This window comes from Haemorhous mexicanus, chromosome 12 (assembly GCF_027477595.1).
Source record: "Haemorhous mexicanus isolate bHaeMex1 chromosome 12, bHaeMex1.pri, whole genome shotgun sequence".
Lineage (NCBI taxonomy): Eukaryota > Metazoa > Chordata > Aves > Passeriformes > Fringillidae > Haemorhous > Haemorhous mexicanus.
Window position 1 is genome coordinate 21,438,612 of NC_082352.1, and position 16,882 is coordinate 21,455,493.

The 16,882-nt window shown below is 55.3% G+C and overlaps 1 protein-coding gene across 4 annotated transcripts in view; it reads left to right on the plus strand.

Annotated features, from left to right (window-relative positions):
* The first annotated feature begins 2,746 nt into the window (after window positions 1-2,746).
* ACSF3 (acyl-CoA synthetase family member 3) overlaps window positions 2,747-16,882 on the plus strand; it is a 51,607-nt gene continuing 37,471 nt past the window's right edge. The window contains exons 1-4 of one of the 4 annotated variants that reach the window (XM_059857539.1): window positions 2,930-3,018; window positions 3,855-4,031; window positions 5,279-6,000; window positions 7,421-7,576. In XM_059857539.1, the coding sequence (XP_059713522.1) occupies window positions 5,308-6,000; window positions 7,421-7,576 (849 nt within the window). In that variant the 5' untranslated portion in view covers window positions 2,930-3,018; window positions 3,855-4,031; window positions 5,279-5,307. Of the gene's footprint in view, window positions 2,791-2,835; window positions 3,019-3,854; window positions 4,032-5,278; window positions 6,001-7,420; window positions 7,577-16,882 lie in introns of those variants that run through there. The other 3 variants (XM_059857538.1, XM_059857541.1, XM_059857540.1) reach the window with 3 other exon arrangements.

Here is a 16,882-nt window from a genome sequence, read left to right on the forward strand (position 1 = left end):
AATCTCCATCAATCATAATTCCGGGCAATTATCATAATAGGGCCATTTTGCACTTATCCTCGCCACGTGACGCAGGAGCCACTTAGGGCTCCACTTCACCGCGAGCTGCTCCCGTCCCCGGGGAGTCCCCATGGCAATCGTGTCCCCTGCAGGCCCTGGGGACAGAGCGGCCCCGCCGGGTGCGGGCAGTGCCTGCAGCAGCTCGGGAGGGATGCAGGCAAGGGGGGATCTCTGAAACACGGCGGAAAACAGAGGGAGAGCCTGCCCCTGCCATGGGAGCAGCAGCACAGGGTTCAACCCCGAACTGGGGACACTCGATCTGCTTTCTGCCACCATAGGGCCCTGGTGGCCCTGGCAGCCTCGGGTGGTGCTGATGCCACGTGGCTGTGGTGGGGGACAGGGCCAGCAGCCCCTGGTGACCTTCGGCTGCCTGGCAGGGAGCAGCTCAGGGAGGCTGGGAAGTGGTGAGGCACCAGGGCCTCGGGTGGGGATTAGGGGCCAGCAGATGGATGGAGATCAAACGTTTCACTGCCCCTTGTTTACAACATCCTCCTGGGCAGCCACGGGGACCCTGGCACCGCTCTGGCACTGTCCCTCCCTGGGCTGGGGCAGGAGGGGGATAGGGACACACTTCCATGGATTTGGGGCATCCCCATGGGATGAACAGGCTCCCACCTTGTTGTGCCGCATCCTCATTCCAAGGAGCACCATGGTGGAAGCTGCCCGTGCCCCAATCCCATCCCATCCCATCCCATCCCATCCCATCCCATCCCACCCCACAGCACTGGGATGGACTCGCTGTCACCCTGAGCACTCCCTCAGCCCCGCAGCGTTTGTGCTGTTTACACCACCCCAGTAATCACTTCCCTTTTTTTTCTTTTATAAATACGGATGTGCCACAAGTAAACTCCAGCGCAATAAAAGCTTTCTGCTGGCTCCATAATTAATCACCGAGCTGAGCAGGGCGGGGAGGGCAGGCACAAAACCCTCCCGCCCTCCCGGGCTGCGGGCTCGCACCCGGCTGGGAGGGACCCGAGAAGCCGCGGCGGCAGCTTGGGGACAGCCCTGGGGACCGGGTCCATGGGTGGGCAGGGCTGTGCTGCACACGGGTCTTCCACTGCCAGCTGTGAGGGCACATCTGGACTGAGCCCTCCCCGGCAGTCGGGGATCAGCCCTTTCCCCTTCCCCTTCCCCTTCCCCTTCCCCTTCCCCTTCCCCTTCCCCTTCCCCTTCCCCTTCCCCTTCCCCTTCCCCTTCCCCTTCCCCTTCCCCTTCCCTTCCCTTCCCTTCCCTTCCCTTCCCTTCCCTTCCCTTCCCTTCCCTTCCCTTCCCTTCCCTTCCCTTCCCTTCCCTTCCCTTCCCTTCCCTTCCCAAACCTTCCCAAACCTTCCCAAACCTTCCCTTCCCAAACCTTCCCAAACCTTCCCTTCCCCAGGGATGTAGCCGGCTCCAGATGGCCGGTGGCACCAGGTGCCGGGGCCGGAGCGGTGCAGGGTGGCTGGGGGTGACATCTGCTGTGTGTGACATCGCGGCCAGCTGGCCCCGCTGCCTGCCGCCGTCGGGGGGAGCACGGCCCTGTCCCCCCTGCGGGGAGGGGTCCCGGATGGAGGGGCTGCTCCTGGCCCATCCTTGGATGGCCCTAGGGCTGTCCCCAGCTCTGTGCCCACTGTCCCTGCACCACCATGGGGGGGTTGGCACCAGGGACCTCCCCGTGGGCACACACCTCGGGGAAGGGGATCATCCCTGTGTGGAGAGATGTGCCATGGAGAGATGTGCCATGGAGAGCTGTGCCATGGAGAACTGTGCCATGGAGAGCTGTGCCATGGGGAGATGTGTCATGGAGAGATGTGCCATGGAGAGCTGTGCCATGGAGAGCTGTGCCATGGGGAGATGTGCCATGGAGAAACGTGCCATGAAGAGATGTGCCATGAGCAGGGAGCTGTGCAGGACCATTGGTTGCAGCACTGTTGGGTGCAGGAGTGTTGGGTGCTGCCCCCAGCGCTGGGATCCCGGCCCCGTTTCCGCTCCCAGCCCTGGTGGAAACACACCTGGGGGGTGGGTGGGGGTCACTGCGGCTGTGCCGCTTCACGGCCCGCTGGGCACAGCCAGGGCAGCTCGGCTCCAGTGGGGCTCTGCCATGTGCCATGTGCCATGTGCTGTGTGCCCTGTGCCGCGTGCCATGTGCCATGTGCCATGTGCCCTGTGCCCTGCGCTGTGTGCCATGTGCTGTGTGCCATGTGCCCTGTGCCCTGTGCCCTGTGCCATGTGCTGTGCCATGTGCTGTGTGCCATGTGCCATGTGCCATGTGCCATGTGCCATGTGCCCTGTGCCATGTGCCATGTGCCATGTGCCGTGTGCCACCATGGGACCTTTGTGCGGCCCCGCATGGCTGTGTGTCCCCAGGGTAGCTGTGTGTCCCCTGTGCATCTCTGTGACCCCCTGGAATGCCCATGTGTGAATGTTCCCCGAGCCCAGGCCATACCTGCCCCCTGCCCACATCCCCACATCCCCACATCCCCACATCCCCACATCCCACAGACCAGGCCCGCGGGGCACAGCTGGAGCTCCACACTCGCCCGCCATGACATCCGAGGACAGCGGCGACACTCCGGGGGGCAGCAGGCACAGTCAGCCCCGCGGAGTCCCCGCCCCGCCCCCCGTGGGCGTTTTGGGGCCAAATTCCCACAAATCAGGCGCGGCGTGGCGGAACGTTCGTGCGCGGAACGTTCGAGTCGCGGCGCCGCGGCCCCGCCGGAGCTGTTCGCGGCCGGACCGGTCCCCCGGCGGCAGGTGAGGCCCCGCAGGGCTGCGGGAGGCGGCGGGGCCAGGGCGGCCCCGGGACGGCCCCGGGATGTCACAGAGCCGGGGCCAGCCGGGGCCCGCTGCCCTCGGCCCGCTGCACTCGGACCCGGCCCTCCTTCCCCGCGGGAGCCGCTGGCTGCGGGGCCTGCGGCGGGGCGGCCCCGGTTCCTCGGAAGCTCCTCGCGGTTTGTGCCAATTCCTGCTCCGGGATGTGCCGTGAGTAGGCTGCGGGCAGGGACCTGCAGGGGGGAATCCGCTCCGGAGTGAGAGGGGAATAAAGCCCTGTGAGGGTGGGCAGGCCCTGGCACAGGTGCCCAGAGGAGCCGTGGCTGCCCCTGGATCCCTGGAAGTGTCCCAGGCCAGGCTGGACAGGGCTTGGGGCACCCTGGGACAGTGGAAGGTGGGACTGGATGGGCTTTAAAGTCCCTTCCAATCCAATCCTTTCCCAGTTTTTTGTTTTGTGAGAAGGGAAGAACAGTCAGCATCTCAGGCAAAATTTGATGCCTTTTCCAAATCCCTTAGTTGCTTTATGATTTTCTAATAAAGTATTTTTTATGATTTTCTAAGAACGCAGTATTTTTATCTCTGTTGTAGAAACAGCCAGGAATCCCTTTGTGTTCCCATGCCTGTAAATGAGGAAAGGGTGGAATCCTGCAGGTCAGGCTCACCCTGGCAGCTACACAGTCACAGCTGGAGCCATGATTATTCCTGTAATAACTCACTTTGGAACAGCTCAGAATAACTCCAAGGATCATTTTACTCCAGGGAATATGCCCTTTATGCCCTTTATGATGAGAATGTGCATCCCCCTCTGCACTAAGTGCCCAGGGCTGTGCAGTGGGATCCCAGTTTGCACTGGGTTTGTGCTGGGAGCTGGGGAGAGCCCTCCAGCTGCTTTGAGATCTTCAGCCTTAGGAGGAGGAGGAGGAGGAGGAGGAGGGCTTGGATTTTCCCTTCCAGGGGATTTGAACCTTCCCTTCCAAGGCAGCAGAGCCACATCTCTGCCCTGCCCTCGCCTTCCCGTGGGATCTGGGGACAAACTTTGTTTCCAGGTGTGCTGTGCTGGAGTTTGTGGCACCAGTGATCCCTGAGCAGCAGGAGGGGACGGCAAACAGCCCCTGGATTTACCCCACGTGTCTGCAGCCCAGCTCTGGAACACCCAGCATTCCCAGGCCTGCTGGAGGTGCTGCTGTGAATTGCTCCACTAATCACAGACTGCTGGGAATGGGGTAATTTGATTTTTGGAGGGAGCTGGAGGAACAGTGAGAGCACTGAGAGCATCAGCCACGCTGGTCCTGGGCAAAACCAGCTTCCAGTTGCTGCCCCTCATCGTGCTCAGGGCATTGACACCTTGCCATGGCCAGGAGTTCAGTTTAGGGTGTGAATTAGGTCAGGTTTTTGCATTTCAGGCTCTCCACAGCAATGCAAAGACGTCACACAAGCTCTGCCTTGAGCTGCTTTGTTTTTTTCCATGCTGGTGGCAAATGTCAGGAGTTCCCACGCTCACCCCGCTCTGGGGCTGCAGCCTCTCTGCTCCCCCAGATGTTTCCACCCTAAATCACCAGCTTGTTTTGCAGAAGCAGAAATTGAGGTTGATTTGCAAAAGAAGATCTGAGCGGGGCCAGTGTCTGGGTGGGGAAACGCTCTGAAGGTGCAGGGGAGAGACCGCAGCGCTCTCGGAAAATCAACTTGTGCAGCCTGGGCTGGGGCAGCCCCGGTCAGCTCTGCCCTGGGGAGCTGCTGGGCTGGATCCCCTTTGTTCCAGCTCCTCCCCACACTGGGAAGCTGAGCTGGGAGGCTCTTGGAGCTGAGCTGCTCCACTAATAGGCATTTATCAAAAATAAAAGGGAAAATCAGGTGGTTATTGCCGGCGTCAGGGAAGCGTCACGGACGCTCTTGGAGAGTGAGAGCTTGTCATCCTTTGGCTGCTTCCTCTTGTTGTGGAACCTCTCTGGGGATGTTCTGGTGCTGATTGGATTCTGTGCAGCAAAGTCCTCTCTCTCCTGCCACAGCCCTGTCCTCCTCTCTGCTCCCTGCTGCTGTATGGAGAGGGTGCTCCAGGCTGTGCAGAGGGGTTTAGGATTTTTCACAGAATCGTGGAATGGCTCAGCTTGGAAAGGACCTTAAAGCCCATCTCATTTCACCCCCTGCCTTCCAGCAGCCCGGGACACTGAAAGGTGTCAGGGGGTGGAACTGGCTGGGCTTTGAGGTCCCTCCCAACCCAAACCATTCTGGGATTCTGTGAAAGCTGGTTCATCATTTAAATTAGCTGGATTTTAGGGGTTGGGGGCTGTGCCTCCTGTTCCATCGTGGCAGGACCCAGGGATGTTCAGGCTGCCCAGGATGTAGCACTCTGAGGCAGGGACATAAATAATACAGTGGATATTATTCAAATGAGGGCTGCCACTTTGCCTGGGTGGGGATAACCCCCTGGGTAATCCCTGCCCTGCTGATCTGCCATCATTGCTTTCTGCAGAGTCGCTCCAGCCCGGCCGTGCTGGCAGGATGCTGCTCCCCCTGCTCTTCCCCCAGCGCTGCCGGCCCCTCCGCTGCCTCCTGTGGGACCTGTCCCGCTGCACATGGGATGGGAGCAGGGCTGGCTATCCCCACAGGGCTCTGCACACAGCCCGGGCCACCTGCAGCAGTGACATCACCCCTGTGTTCACCAGGGCCCCGGCTTTTGGGGACAAAGTGGCCATCGTTGACCAGAACGGGGAGCACACGTACAGGGACCTGCTCAGCCGGAGCCTCCGCTTGTCCCAGGAGATCTGCAGGGTCCTGCAGTGCCCCAGCAGGGATCTGAAGGAAGAGAGGATCTCCTTTCTGTGCCCCAATGATGCCTCCTACGTGGTGGCCCAGTGGGCTTCGTGGATGAGTGGGGGCATAGCGGTGCCCCTGTACAGGAAGCACCCGCTGCCCGAGCTGGAGTACGTGATCCAGGATTCCCAGAGCGCCCTGCTCATCGCGGCCGAGGAGTTCCTGGGGAAAATAACCCCCAGTGCCCAGAAACTGGGAGTCCCTGTGCTGCCCCTTCCCAAGTCTGGGGGTGGTGGATCCACGAGCCCTGCAGCCACGGAGGAGGGGGCCTTGCCAAGCTGTTCCTCGTGGAAGGACAGAGGAGCCATGATCATCTACACCAGCGGGACCACGGGGAGGCCCAAGGGTGTCCTCAGCACCCACGAGAACGTGCAGGCTGTGGTGAGTGCTGCTGCCCCCCTGCCAGGCTCCTGCCAAGGTACAGAGTCTTGGAATCTGGAGGGGATTTGGGGTTGCAAACACCTTTCCATTGCGGAATTCCTGCTGAGAGCTGTGGGGCTGCAGCTCTGGAATCCTCCATGCTTGGAAGGTGAGCACACAGCACCGTGTGAGACTCTCAGCCTTGGCCTGTTCGTGCTCTAGCTGCATCCCAAGGCTGGTGGATTCTCCTCCCTGCTTTCCTGGAAAGCAGAATGGATGAAACCTGTTGTGAAAAACCTGATTTCTTTGCAGTTTGCTTTTCTGCCTTCTGACTAGGGGAGAATCTTTGCTCCTAATTGGAAAATATCTTAGCCCAGCCCTGTGCTGTGTGAAGCCTGTGCATTATTCAGCTCTGTATCCCCAAGGCAAAAAAATCCATTAGCTCTCAGAGCCAAAAGGAATTAAAAGTTTGAATAAGCCTGCTGACTGCCTCACCACTTGGTTATCAGTGCCTGCAACTGCCAGACTGCTGCCATTAGGGAAGGAGGGCAGGGAATGCAGGGGTGCCCTGAGAGCTGCTGCTGCTCGGAGTGCTCAGATCCTGCAGGGTCCCAGCAGGAATGAAAGCCTTGATGGATGGAGCCAGGGCTTGGCTATATTGGGCAAAGAATCTCTTCCTTCACAAACATGCTGATTATTTGGGGGGGTGGCCTGAGCAGTCCCCATCCTTTGTGCTGTCCTGCAGGAAGCCCAAAAGCTGCTCGCTGCCCTGTGGATGAGGGTTCCTGTGAGAGACACGACCAAATTCCACTGCTCAGATGCTTTTCTTATTTTTAGGTGGCTGGAAATAAGCTTTGCAGTTGCCAGCACTGGGCTCTGAAGGGCATTGTTGACCCAGAAACCTGATAATTATCCCTTCAGATAATTATCCCTTCAGAGCAGAGTGTTTTGGAAGCTTGATGCTCTCATAATTTTTACTAACATGAAACCTACTTTCTGTTTATCAGCAATTTCCTGCTCCTACTGATTATCCCTTACAGGTGCTAAAAGCCTGATGTCATCAGTGTCCTAACTATGGCAACAGAATTCTGGGAAAATTAGCTTTTTGATTACTATTTCTGCCAAATCTGCATGTGCAGCAGTAGATTAATATTTTTGTATGTCCTACTTAAAATCGTTGTTGATATTTCTCAGTAACAAGGAAGGGCTTTGCTGATTTAAAGGCCCATCCTGACAGCATGCTGAAGGTGTTCCTCTTGTGTTTTGCTGTTGTGATGGGAATTTTTCTCCTGCTGATCCTGAAGGAAAGATTTTCTGCCTGGGCAGGCCTGGCATTCCTGCCAGGGAGTTTGGGGCTTGAATGCATCAGGAATACCTTGGGAATACCTCGGGAAAATCTTTCCTCCTGCCCTAAGGCCGCGCTGTTTGTTTTCTTCTGCAGACCACTGGGCTGGTTGAGAAGTGGGAGTGGAAGAAGGAGGATGTGATCCTGCACGTGCTGCCTCTGCACCACGTCCACGGGGTGATCAACAAGCTGCTGTGCCCGCTGTGGGTGGGAGCCACGTGCGTCATGTTCCCGGAATTCAACGCGCACACGGTGAGCCCGGGGGAAAGGCAGCAGCAGCACCCGGGCTTTGCACTCAGAGCTGCTCTGGGAATGGGTTCCCAAGGAGTTCCAGCCCTTTAGCCACTGCCTGGGGGTGATTCACAGCAAAGGGAATTGCTTGGGTGCTCAGCCCGGGGTATATGTGCTCTTCCAGAGGGTGCAGCTCGTGTAAGTGTGATGTTGGAATGGGAATGCTGCTCTGCCCCTCCCAGCCCTGAGGTCTGGCTGGGGGTGGGTGGACCCTTCTGTGCCCACTGAGAGTGTTTCCATCCAGAATTAGGGTTGTGGATTTTTTTTAACTGCTAGGAATGGTGGAAATACTGGTTTCTCTCTTGTGTGTTAGTGGTCACTGAATTCTTTAGTGACTTGCATTTCCCAGAATCCCCAAAACACTGAGCTTGGAAAAGACCTCCAAGGTCACCAAGTCCACCCTGTGACCAATCCCCACTTTGTCACCCAGCTCAGAGCACTGAGTGCCATGTCCAGTCACTCCTTGGACATCTCCATGGGTAGGGCCTCCATCACCTCTCTGGGCAACCCCTTCCAAATTTTCCCCTTCCAGTCCCACATCCTTGGTGTTCTGTATTGCATTACATGACAGAACACAGCCTTTTGAGTTTCTTGCAGCCCAGGTAAGGGAAATCCTGGTTTTCCTCACTTACATGGAAAGATGGCTCTTCTCTGTGGTGAAACAAGAGTTAACAGAGCTCTCAGGTTGGACTCAGTGACGTGAGAGAGAGTTTACAGATCCAGACTTTCTTGCAGCTTTTGGGAAAAGTGGGAGGAGGGAAACCTTACTGGACTGATGCTGTTAAGATGTTGTTTTCTATCTGAGCCAGGAAACACCAGTGCCAGTGTTCTGCTGCTCCTTTGTTCCCTGCAGCAGTGGCACACCGTGGGGAGAAGGGAAGGGACAGGCAGCAGTAAAGGTGGAACAGGTTCTACATTTCCCAGCCCCTGGGATGCAGCACTGTCCATCCACATCTCCCAGTGTCCTGGGTGGTCCTGCAGTGTCACTGTTGAGGGATGATTGGGTTTTCAGGTGCTGCTGCTGCTCGGAGCAGAAAGGAAACAGAAGTGTGTTGTCACTGCAGAGTTCCCTGGGAAAGCCAAAGGAGCCTGTGCTGGATTGCTGCCCAGGCTGCTCTCCCTGTCTGTGCTTATCCACATGCTGGGAAGGCTTGTCCCATGGGAAGGCCAAAGTGCACAGGTGTGGGATACACCTGGGAGCCTCTGGCTGTGCTGCTGCCAGGTGAGGGCGGGCCCAGCTCCGACCGCAGGGCCGGGTGATTCTTCATGGCTCATTTCTGCTTCTCCGAGCAGCAGCCACAGAAAAATGCACATTTCCCTTTTCTGTCAGGGGGCTCTGACACCTGAGCACTGATCCTTTTTGGGGGACAGCCCCGGAATCTCAGCGGGGCAGCTCTGCACTTCCAGAGTTGCTAGGATGCTATGGTAGAAGTCAGGAGGGTCTCTGCCTGCCACAGCCTGTGCTTTCACCCCGGTGATTGCTGCCAAATTGTCCTCCCCGCCGTTAGGGTGACCCCAAAGGCTCGGGGTGCAGCAGGGCTGTGCTGGAGGTGCCGCTGAGAGGCGGGGCCGGCGCTGAGGCTGGAGCGGAGCCTCTGGAGGGCGCGGTGCTCCACATCCTGTGATGGATGGTGATGGTGATGGATGCTCCCTCGCACCCTTGCGTTCTCCTCTGCTCTCTCCCGACGTCTGCAAATCAGAGAGCTGACGTTGAGGGATAGGATCGGGATGGGGGAGCGAAAACCCCCTCCTGCCCGCTCTGATCAAAGCTCTCCCCAGACGTGGCACCAGGGACACGCAGGGACAGCGCCGGGGGCGGTCGCTTGACCCTGGAGCTGAACTTGGGCACGGAGGGCGGCAGGCGCCGGGCGGGGCTCCCGGGGGCTCTGGGGACGGCGTTTGCTTCTCTGCTTTCTTTCATTCCCGTTATTTTTCCGAGGGCCTCCCGTGGGAGCTGCGAGTGTTTTGATCGACACTCCAAAGCGAGCACGGGAGGGTAAATAAGGCTTTCTCCTGGAGTTTATTGCAAGCTGCCTTTCAGTTCCACTCTATTTTCACCAGCTGTTTACAAAGTGCCCTTTGCTACTGCAATCAGCTTGCAGCAAAGCAGCAGTGGAGGATTTTGCCAAAGGAGTCCGAGTTTTGCCGTGTGCTTTTTTTCCTTGGCTGCACCTTGAGAAAGCAGCCAATTATAGTGTGATATAAAGAAACTCGACTGGCAGCTAAAACACTTGACAGGCTGATCAAAACAAGGCGAGGAACTTACTCTCAACCTGCTGCAGACATATTTAGCCTTGAGTGATACTGGCAAAGGTTCAAGAGAAACCGCAGCAGCACGCCCGATGTGTGTTTGGTTTCTAATCACTAACACTTCATTATACAAAATAAATACTTTATTATTACAGTGTTTATTAAATTACATAATTTGCGGCGTGCCTTATAGTCGTGGATACAGATGGCAGTCTGGTTTTGGTGGTGGGAATAATGCTCTTTTTTTTTTTTTTTTTTTTTTTTTTTTTCCCCCCTGAGAAGACATTCCCAGCCCCAGACCACAGCTTGCTTGTCGTTCCCCGCCGTGCAGGGGTAGGAGGTGGCAGCTTTCAGACCTTTACGTCTGGTTTTGGGAGCTGTCCAAGGAAAGGTTAAAAATCAGGACTGTGGAGTAGCACAGTGTCCTGACCAACATCCTTCCTCTCACTAAAACAGCATCTGATGTCTGTGGCTACTGCTGAGGCCATGACAACTCATTAAAGTGTGCTGAGGTGCCTCAAGCGTGAAAGTTGCTGCATAAAATCAGATTCTTTTTATTAAATGAGGACATCCATTACGCTGCACTAGCTACTGTACATGTTATAATTCACTTTATAGCACCATCTGTTAAGACTGTCTTGCTTAAGCTTTTCGTAGCATTTTTTTATTGCAAGTTATTAAAAAATATGGCTGCATCTATTAATCATTTATTAATAAAGGGTTTATAAATGGACCCTTAGTTTCCAGAATTAGTCGACTCGTACGTGCTGTACTGAGTCCCCTGGTGCTCGTGCTCCTTGGGGTGCAGTGTCTTCAGAGGGAGCCCCTAGGAGCACATCCTGTCTGTGCTTCTGGGGTTGGGAATGGCAGGGATGGCTGTGGGGGGAGACTTCAGCACAGGTGGGTATGGAGCAGGCAGGAGAAGAGCAGTGAGCCCAAGGGGTGTTCTGCCAGCAGCTGTGTGGGGCATGGCTGGCTGTGGTGTTACTGGTTGGTTGTTTCATTGGTTTTCAAGGGTGAGAAGTATGAGGGCAGAAACCTCCTCTGGACCAGAGCAAGCTGCAGCCTCAGCATCCCTGTGTGATCCTCCCTCCATAACCTGCTCCCAGGCTGAGTTTGCTCTTCCAGCTGCACTGTTCCTGTTTGCCTTTCTCAGCTGCTGCTGACCTGTCCCAGAGTAGGAATTCCTTGTCCAGGAATAGGAATTTTAAAGTTGCTGTGTTTGTGCAAATTTTGTGCACTTTGGTGACCAGAGGAGAAGAGGTGAATGTCTCTGTTAAGGAAGGAGTGCAGGGTGAGCCTTCTCCTCCTGGCCAAGTGCTTTTGGAAGGCTCTGAGCATCAGGGCTTGCACCAAGCACCCTCTGGAGAGTCCATTCCCAGTGCCTGTCTCCCTCCATCTCCCCCCCTGCATCAGCTCAGGCACAGCCTGTGGTGGGACTGTTGCTCTGTGGAAATGTCACTGAGTCTGGAGAGACAGACCTGGGGAAGCCAAGTGTCCCTTGTGCTTGCTGTGACAGTCACACACTGGTGTCCCCATCCCAGACCAGGCACTCCTTGGACAAGACCATTTTGGAGCAAATGAGGTTAGTGTCTGCTTTGCGGGACCCTCTGCTGTGGTTTTTGGACAGAGAGGATCCATTTTGGGCTTGAACAACAGGAAGAGCTTGTCTTTGCCTTGGACACCCCTGATCTTGCCTCGAGGGGAAGATGTTCTAATGGCAAAAGGTTCCCTGTCAGCTCTCTGCATTGATAAACATGACAGCAGATCCTGGGAGGTCTTCCAGCCTCTTGTGCAGAGTGGGAAATCAGAGTACTGAAGAACCTGAAGGAAGAAACTTGCTGTGCTGAGTGATGGGAGAAGCTGATGGAAATCTCCACTCCGGGTGACCCAGTTGTGGCGTGTGCTGCCCGCTCGGCTCTGCTGGGCAGGTTTGAGCTGTGATGTGCTGCCTGTGCAGTGACAGCCCTGGCTGTGCCCTGCAACCCCTTCCATGATGAATATGCCAAGATGCAGATTTCCTGCCCTGCAGTTCCAGGAGCTGCTGTTTCAGTGCCAGCCTCGCTGCGTGTCTGACTTAAGGTGCTCCGAGGATCAAGCCCTCTGAAAACCGTGCCCTGTTTTACAATGTCACACTCAAAGCCGTCAAAATAATCTTGTTTGGAGCCTTCTTTCTAGGGAAGTAGGAATGCTGTGTGCCCAAAGGTGGTGTGTGATTCGGGACAAGCTTTCCCTGGTGTCCTGTCCCCTGTGGCACCTTTTCCTTGTGGTAGGAGGGAGCCGCAGGCCTGGCGCAGGATGAGTGGGAGGTGCTGCTCCAGGGTGCTGCTGCATCGTGTGCTCACAGCCCTGAATTCCTGAAGGCCAGGGCTGTATCTGGGAGCAAACTTTGTCCTTGTCACTGGTGTTCTCTGTGTGAGCCAGGCTGGGCTGGGTGCTAGGGCTATCTACCTTGGCTGGGCTGCACAGGGACATCCAGGGCTCGGCAGTCGCTGTTGCCTCCGGGAAGGAGCAGCATGCACTGCACTGAGCCTCTCCCCTGGATCTGTCACTTCTGCAAACATCACTCTGGGCAGCTCTTTTGGTTTATTTTGAAAAGAAAAGCAAATCCAAGCAGAGGAGCCTGAGCTCCAATATCCAGGCATGCTGGGGATCGCGGCCCCCATCCAGTTTCAGCTGGAGAGAGGCTGAAAGTCTTTTCATCTGTTAATGGGAGGCTTCAGAGGAGTAATTTTATTTCAGACTCAAAGAGGAGTCGGTGGAGGGAGGAGCAGGTCACTAGTGAATGGATTATGTTTGATCACTTCTCACAGACCTGGCTTTTAAAAGTTAGAGGTTTTCTTTCCCATCTCCCCAGATCTGCCGTCTGTCCTCAGCATCTGTTCCCAAGTAATGGCTTTTGATGTGTGTGGGGAAATATAAAAAATGGAACCAGAGCCTGTCATATTTACTTATATTTCCAGGTCCCAGGGAAAGCACTTGCTCCTTTCAGTATGCCTCCAGCATAGGAAGGGTTTAAAAGCTTCAGCCTGGAATGCAGAGGGGCCATCAAACTGTGCTGATGAATAAATGATTAAAACCAGAGTCACACAGAGCACAAACAGTTTGGGGTTATAACAAACATGAGACGAAGCCACCGAGGGCCTGATTTCTCTTTGAAGAGAAGAATGTTTCTCCCTCTCTGCATATTGGTCGTGAAGTGTTGGAGGCTCAGTCCCTGGGAGAGAGCAGAGCTCCCCTTGGTGCTCTCCTGCCTCATGTGCCCATCTGCTTTTCTGGGATAATTTGGTGTTGGATGTGTTTACGTGGTCCTGCAGTCCCTTGGCTGCTGCTGTTGAGTTACAGGAGCTTCCCACCCTTGTGTTTGGCACAGGATCTCACCAAAGAAGCAGCTGCTTTGGCCACAGCCCTGTTGCTCCCGCAGACATTCCAAAAATCACCGGCATCCCTTTTCCTCGATGGTGCTTCCCACATGGCAGCAGTCAGTGCTAAACACAGACCCATCTCCCTGAGCAAGAGGCAAGTAAAGGGCTGAGTTAACCTTGCATTAGAGGCATTGTTATTTTTGAAAAGGTCTGAAAAGATTCAATTACAACTGAAAATGGCACAATAATTTTACAGACGAGAGGAGCTGTTGTGTCTGTCAATAGAGGCTGCACCGCGGGCTGGCTGTGATCCTCTTGTGGGCTGATGGAAAAATCCATGCTGATATTTGCTTCCTTTACAGCTTGTAGTTCTTCTGACTGGTTTTGGGAATCTTCTGCCAGCCAAAATCTTACATTGTTTAGCACATAACTGTGTTTGCCACTGTTTCTTCTCCTTTTGCATGAGAAGATGCCGAGGTGTTGGATTTGGTGTTTCTGGCTGGTTCAGGGCATTGCACATCTCCCTCTCTGAAGGGAAAAGTTGTTGCCTTTTCTCCTCTGTGCTCACATCTCTTCCTTCAGGTGATCTTAGCAAGTCTGGAGGCTGGTTGGGAAGGTTGCTGTATGGACTGACCATCCTCACTCACCATCTGTGTGCTGGGAAAAATCTGTGGGAAAAATCTCCCAGCTGTGCCTTGCTGTGCTTGTTTTGTACCCACTGGTGTCATTTTCTCCTTTTTTTTGCCTTTAATGATGGCAAAATCCCACTGGCCAGCTCATTATATGCTTTTGAGCAGTGGGAGGGGAGGAAAATCAGGAATGTCACGCTGACAGGAAGGCTCTTGGGAACATTAGGTCTCCCACTCCTCTGCTGGCACAGGCAGCCCTGACCCGAAGCATTTGCTGCCGTTATTGCTGGTAGAAGCTCTATCCACTCTTGCTTTCTTACAGTGAGAAACTTTTTGTTTCTAACCCTTGGTTATCTTAAAAGGAATCTTGATCCATCTCCTGAGCATATTCCATGGGAAGACTGCTGCTTCCCTTTGCAGAGCCTGGCAGCCCTGGCATGTGGTGCCATGTTTGCATCCTGAATCTGTGGCTTTTTAAAAGCACTTGGCGGTATCAGGTGAGCAAAACAAAATGGAGCATTGGGCTGCCAATGCCCGTGGGGAATGCTGCCAATGCCCGTGGGGAATGAAGGTGGTGACAGTGGAGGGGGAAAACCCAGGGGGGATGGACGGTGCTGCTCCAGGCCCGGCGCTGTCGGAGGGTGCTGGGTGCTGCAAGGACAAAGCTGGGGCCTTGCACGGGGTTGATTGATTAGTGCCAGGTAATGAGGCTTTCCCAGATCCTTCCCTCAAAGTGTGCAGCTACAGTTGGAAGCCAGGAATAGTTGCTCCAGCTGGCTGGGCAGTGCCAAGCCCTCCGGCCAGCTTGAGCTCTGCGGAGCACTCGGAGCTGCCAGCTTTGTACCACGGCTTAGTCCTGCTAAAACACATGGGAAGGATCCAGATTTGGCTGAGCAGGAGCAGAGCAGGTGGAGAGGTTTGGCTGTCAGCAGATCACCCCAGCAGCTGGTGGCACAAATCCAAAGGCAGCTGCTTATCCTCAGGAAGGGGCTGTTGCTGGGTGAGCTGGACTGACACAGAAAAGCTGCTCCTGTGGCTGCAGTGCAGGAGGGAGAATTTTATCTAAGGCAGGAGTTGAGCTGGCATGTGGGGACAGGGGACTCTGGGGTGCAAGGGAGACTTGCTCTGTTTAGATGGGTTTGGGGTTTTACAGATCCAAAGTCATGTGACAAAAACTCTGCTGCATGGCCAGACTGGAAGTCTGCCTGCGCTCCCACAGCTGCTCAGGACTTGGGAAAGCAAAACAAAATCACACAGCAAGGAGTGAACAACTCCTGAGCATCTGTTTCTCTTCAATCCCCTCAGCACAGTCTGGTCCCTGCTTGCCATCACATGTCCTTCCCTCCCCACAGCAATGGCTCTGGGGAGCACCAGGCTGAGGAGGGCAGATCCATCCAGCCCTGGCTTTGGAGAGGTCCTTCTCCATCCTGCTGCCTAGAATGGGAAAGATAGTGGGGGAAAAGGGGGCTGGGAAATGATGCCTTGGGTTTTAGCTTTTCTCTTTTTCAGGTTCTCTTCTGCCTGGTGTGTAACTCTGAAACTTCCTATGAGGTGTTAGTAGGTTCTCTTCACAGGGTAGTTGGACAAAACAATCCCTTCCCAGCTGGAGAATCAAGGACAACCATTACCCAAATAAGCACAAACAACAGCAAAGGGAAGGAGACAAGCCAGGGGGTTGGGAGTTCATGACCTGGAGCTGTAATTGGACAGTTGAACCCAATATGTAGATGAACCAAAACTTATAAAAGTGTAAAAACTTGTGACTGGGATCTGTCTTGGATTCAACCTGGGTGCAGCCCTGGCCAGGCTCTTGTGCTGCCCAAGATGTGTCCTTTTAAGGCCTTTCAGTAAATACCTATTTTGTCCATTTAGCTCTGTCTGGTCTGTTCTAGACCAGCCTCTCAAGGCATCACTTCAAACATGGGGGAGGTTTGACCCCTGTAAATGCAATTTTACCTAATCTGGCTGGTAGGGGGGTTTCTGCAAGGACTGAAATGTTCCCTCTCTGGATGTGTCACCCATCAGTGCAGGAAGTCACATCCCAGTTCTGCTTTCCTTTCCCAGGCCATCTTGCAGTGCTCGTGTCCCACCTGCCCTGCCAGGGCGTGCAGTGGCTTTGCACCTTGTGCATTCATCTCTCCCCACCGAGGGCCAGCCCTGGGCTGGGAGGCAGCGTGAGCTCCCTCCTGTTGGGTGGGACGGTGCCTCTGTGGACGTGTCCTGCTCTGCTAAACACGACCCCCGGTGCTGGGAGGGCTTTTTTAGGAGCTGATTGTTCTGGAGCAGCGGAGTGCGAGCTGCAGGGAGAGGCGGCGCCGGCGCAGCCAAGGAGAAAGGGATGAAAGGGAGCAGAGCGAGCAGAACGGAGGGAAGGGGCAGAGTGACAGCATGAAGGAGAATCCCTGGCTCACCTTCAATCAATGCCTGCCTCGCCTGGCTCGTGTGCAGCTGAGCGTGCGCGGGGAGCGCCGAGGCAGCGCTCGGTGTCAGGAGCTGTTAGGGAACGCATTTGTCACCGGGGGGCAGCGACCGCAGCGCGGGGACAGCAGCGCGGGGCTCTGATTTATTGATGGCTTTGCTTCGCTCCTGCCTTGGGAAGAGCTTACCTGGCAGGGACAGCGCTGAGGTGTGGGAGCAATGGGCTCAGGTGTGACCATTGTGCCGTGGTTGGCTCCCATCCCTGAGGTGTCGTTGTCCCCATCCCAGCAGAGCTGGCTGCTGGAATTGCCTCCATTCATAGCTCCCACAGGTCAGCAGACGTTGCAGGTGAAGAACATTATTCCCACAGGGAACATTCCTCTCAGGAAGAGTGTGGCTGGGGTAGTGGCCCTCCTGAAAAGCTGCTGTCTCCTGCTGCCCCTGTGCATTCTGATGGCTCCTCTGCCCTCCCCAGGAGCATGGCTCTCTGTGCTTCACCATTTTCATGAAGTCTCACTCCCAGTCCTTGACCTTCCTCTTCCCAGCTTTGCCTCAGAGGTTGAAGTCCATGGGCTCCAAGCTGTGTACTGTGTATCGGGGGTGGG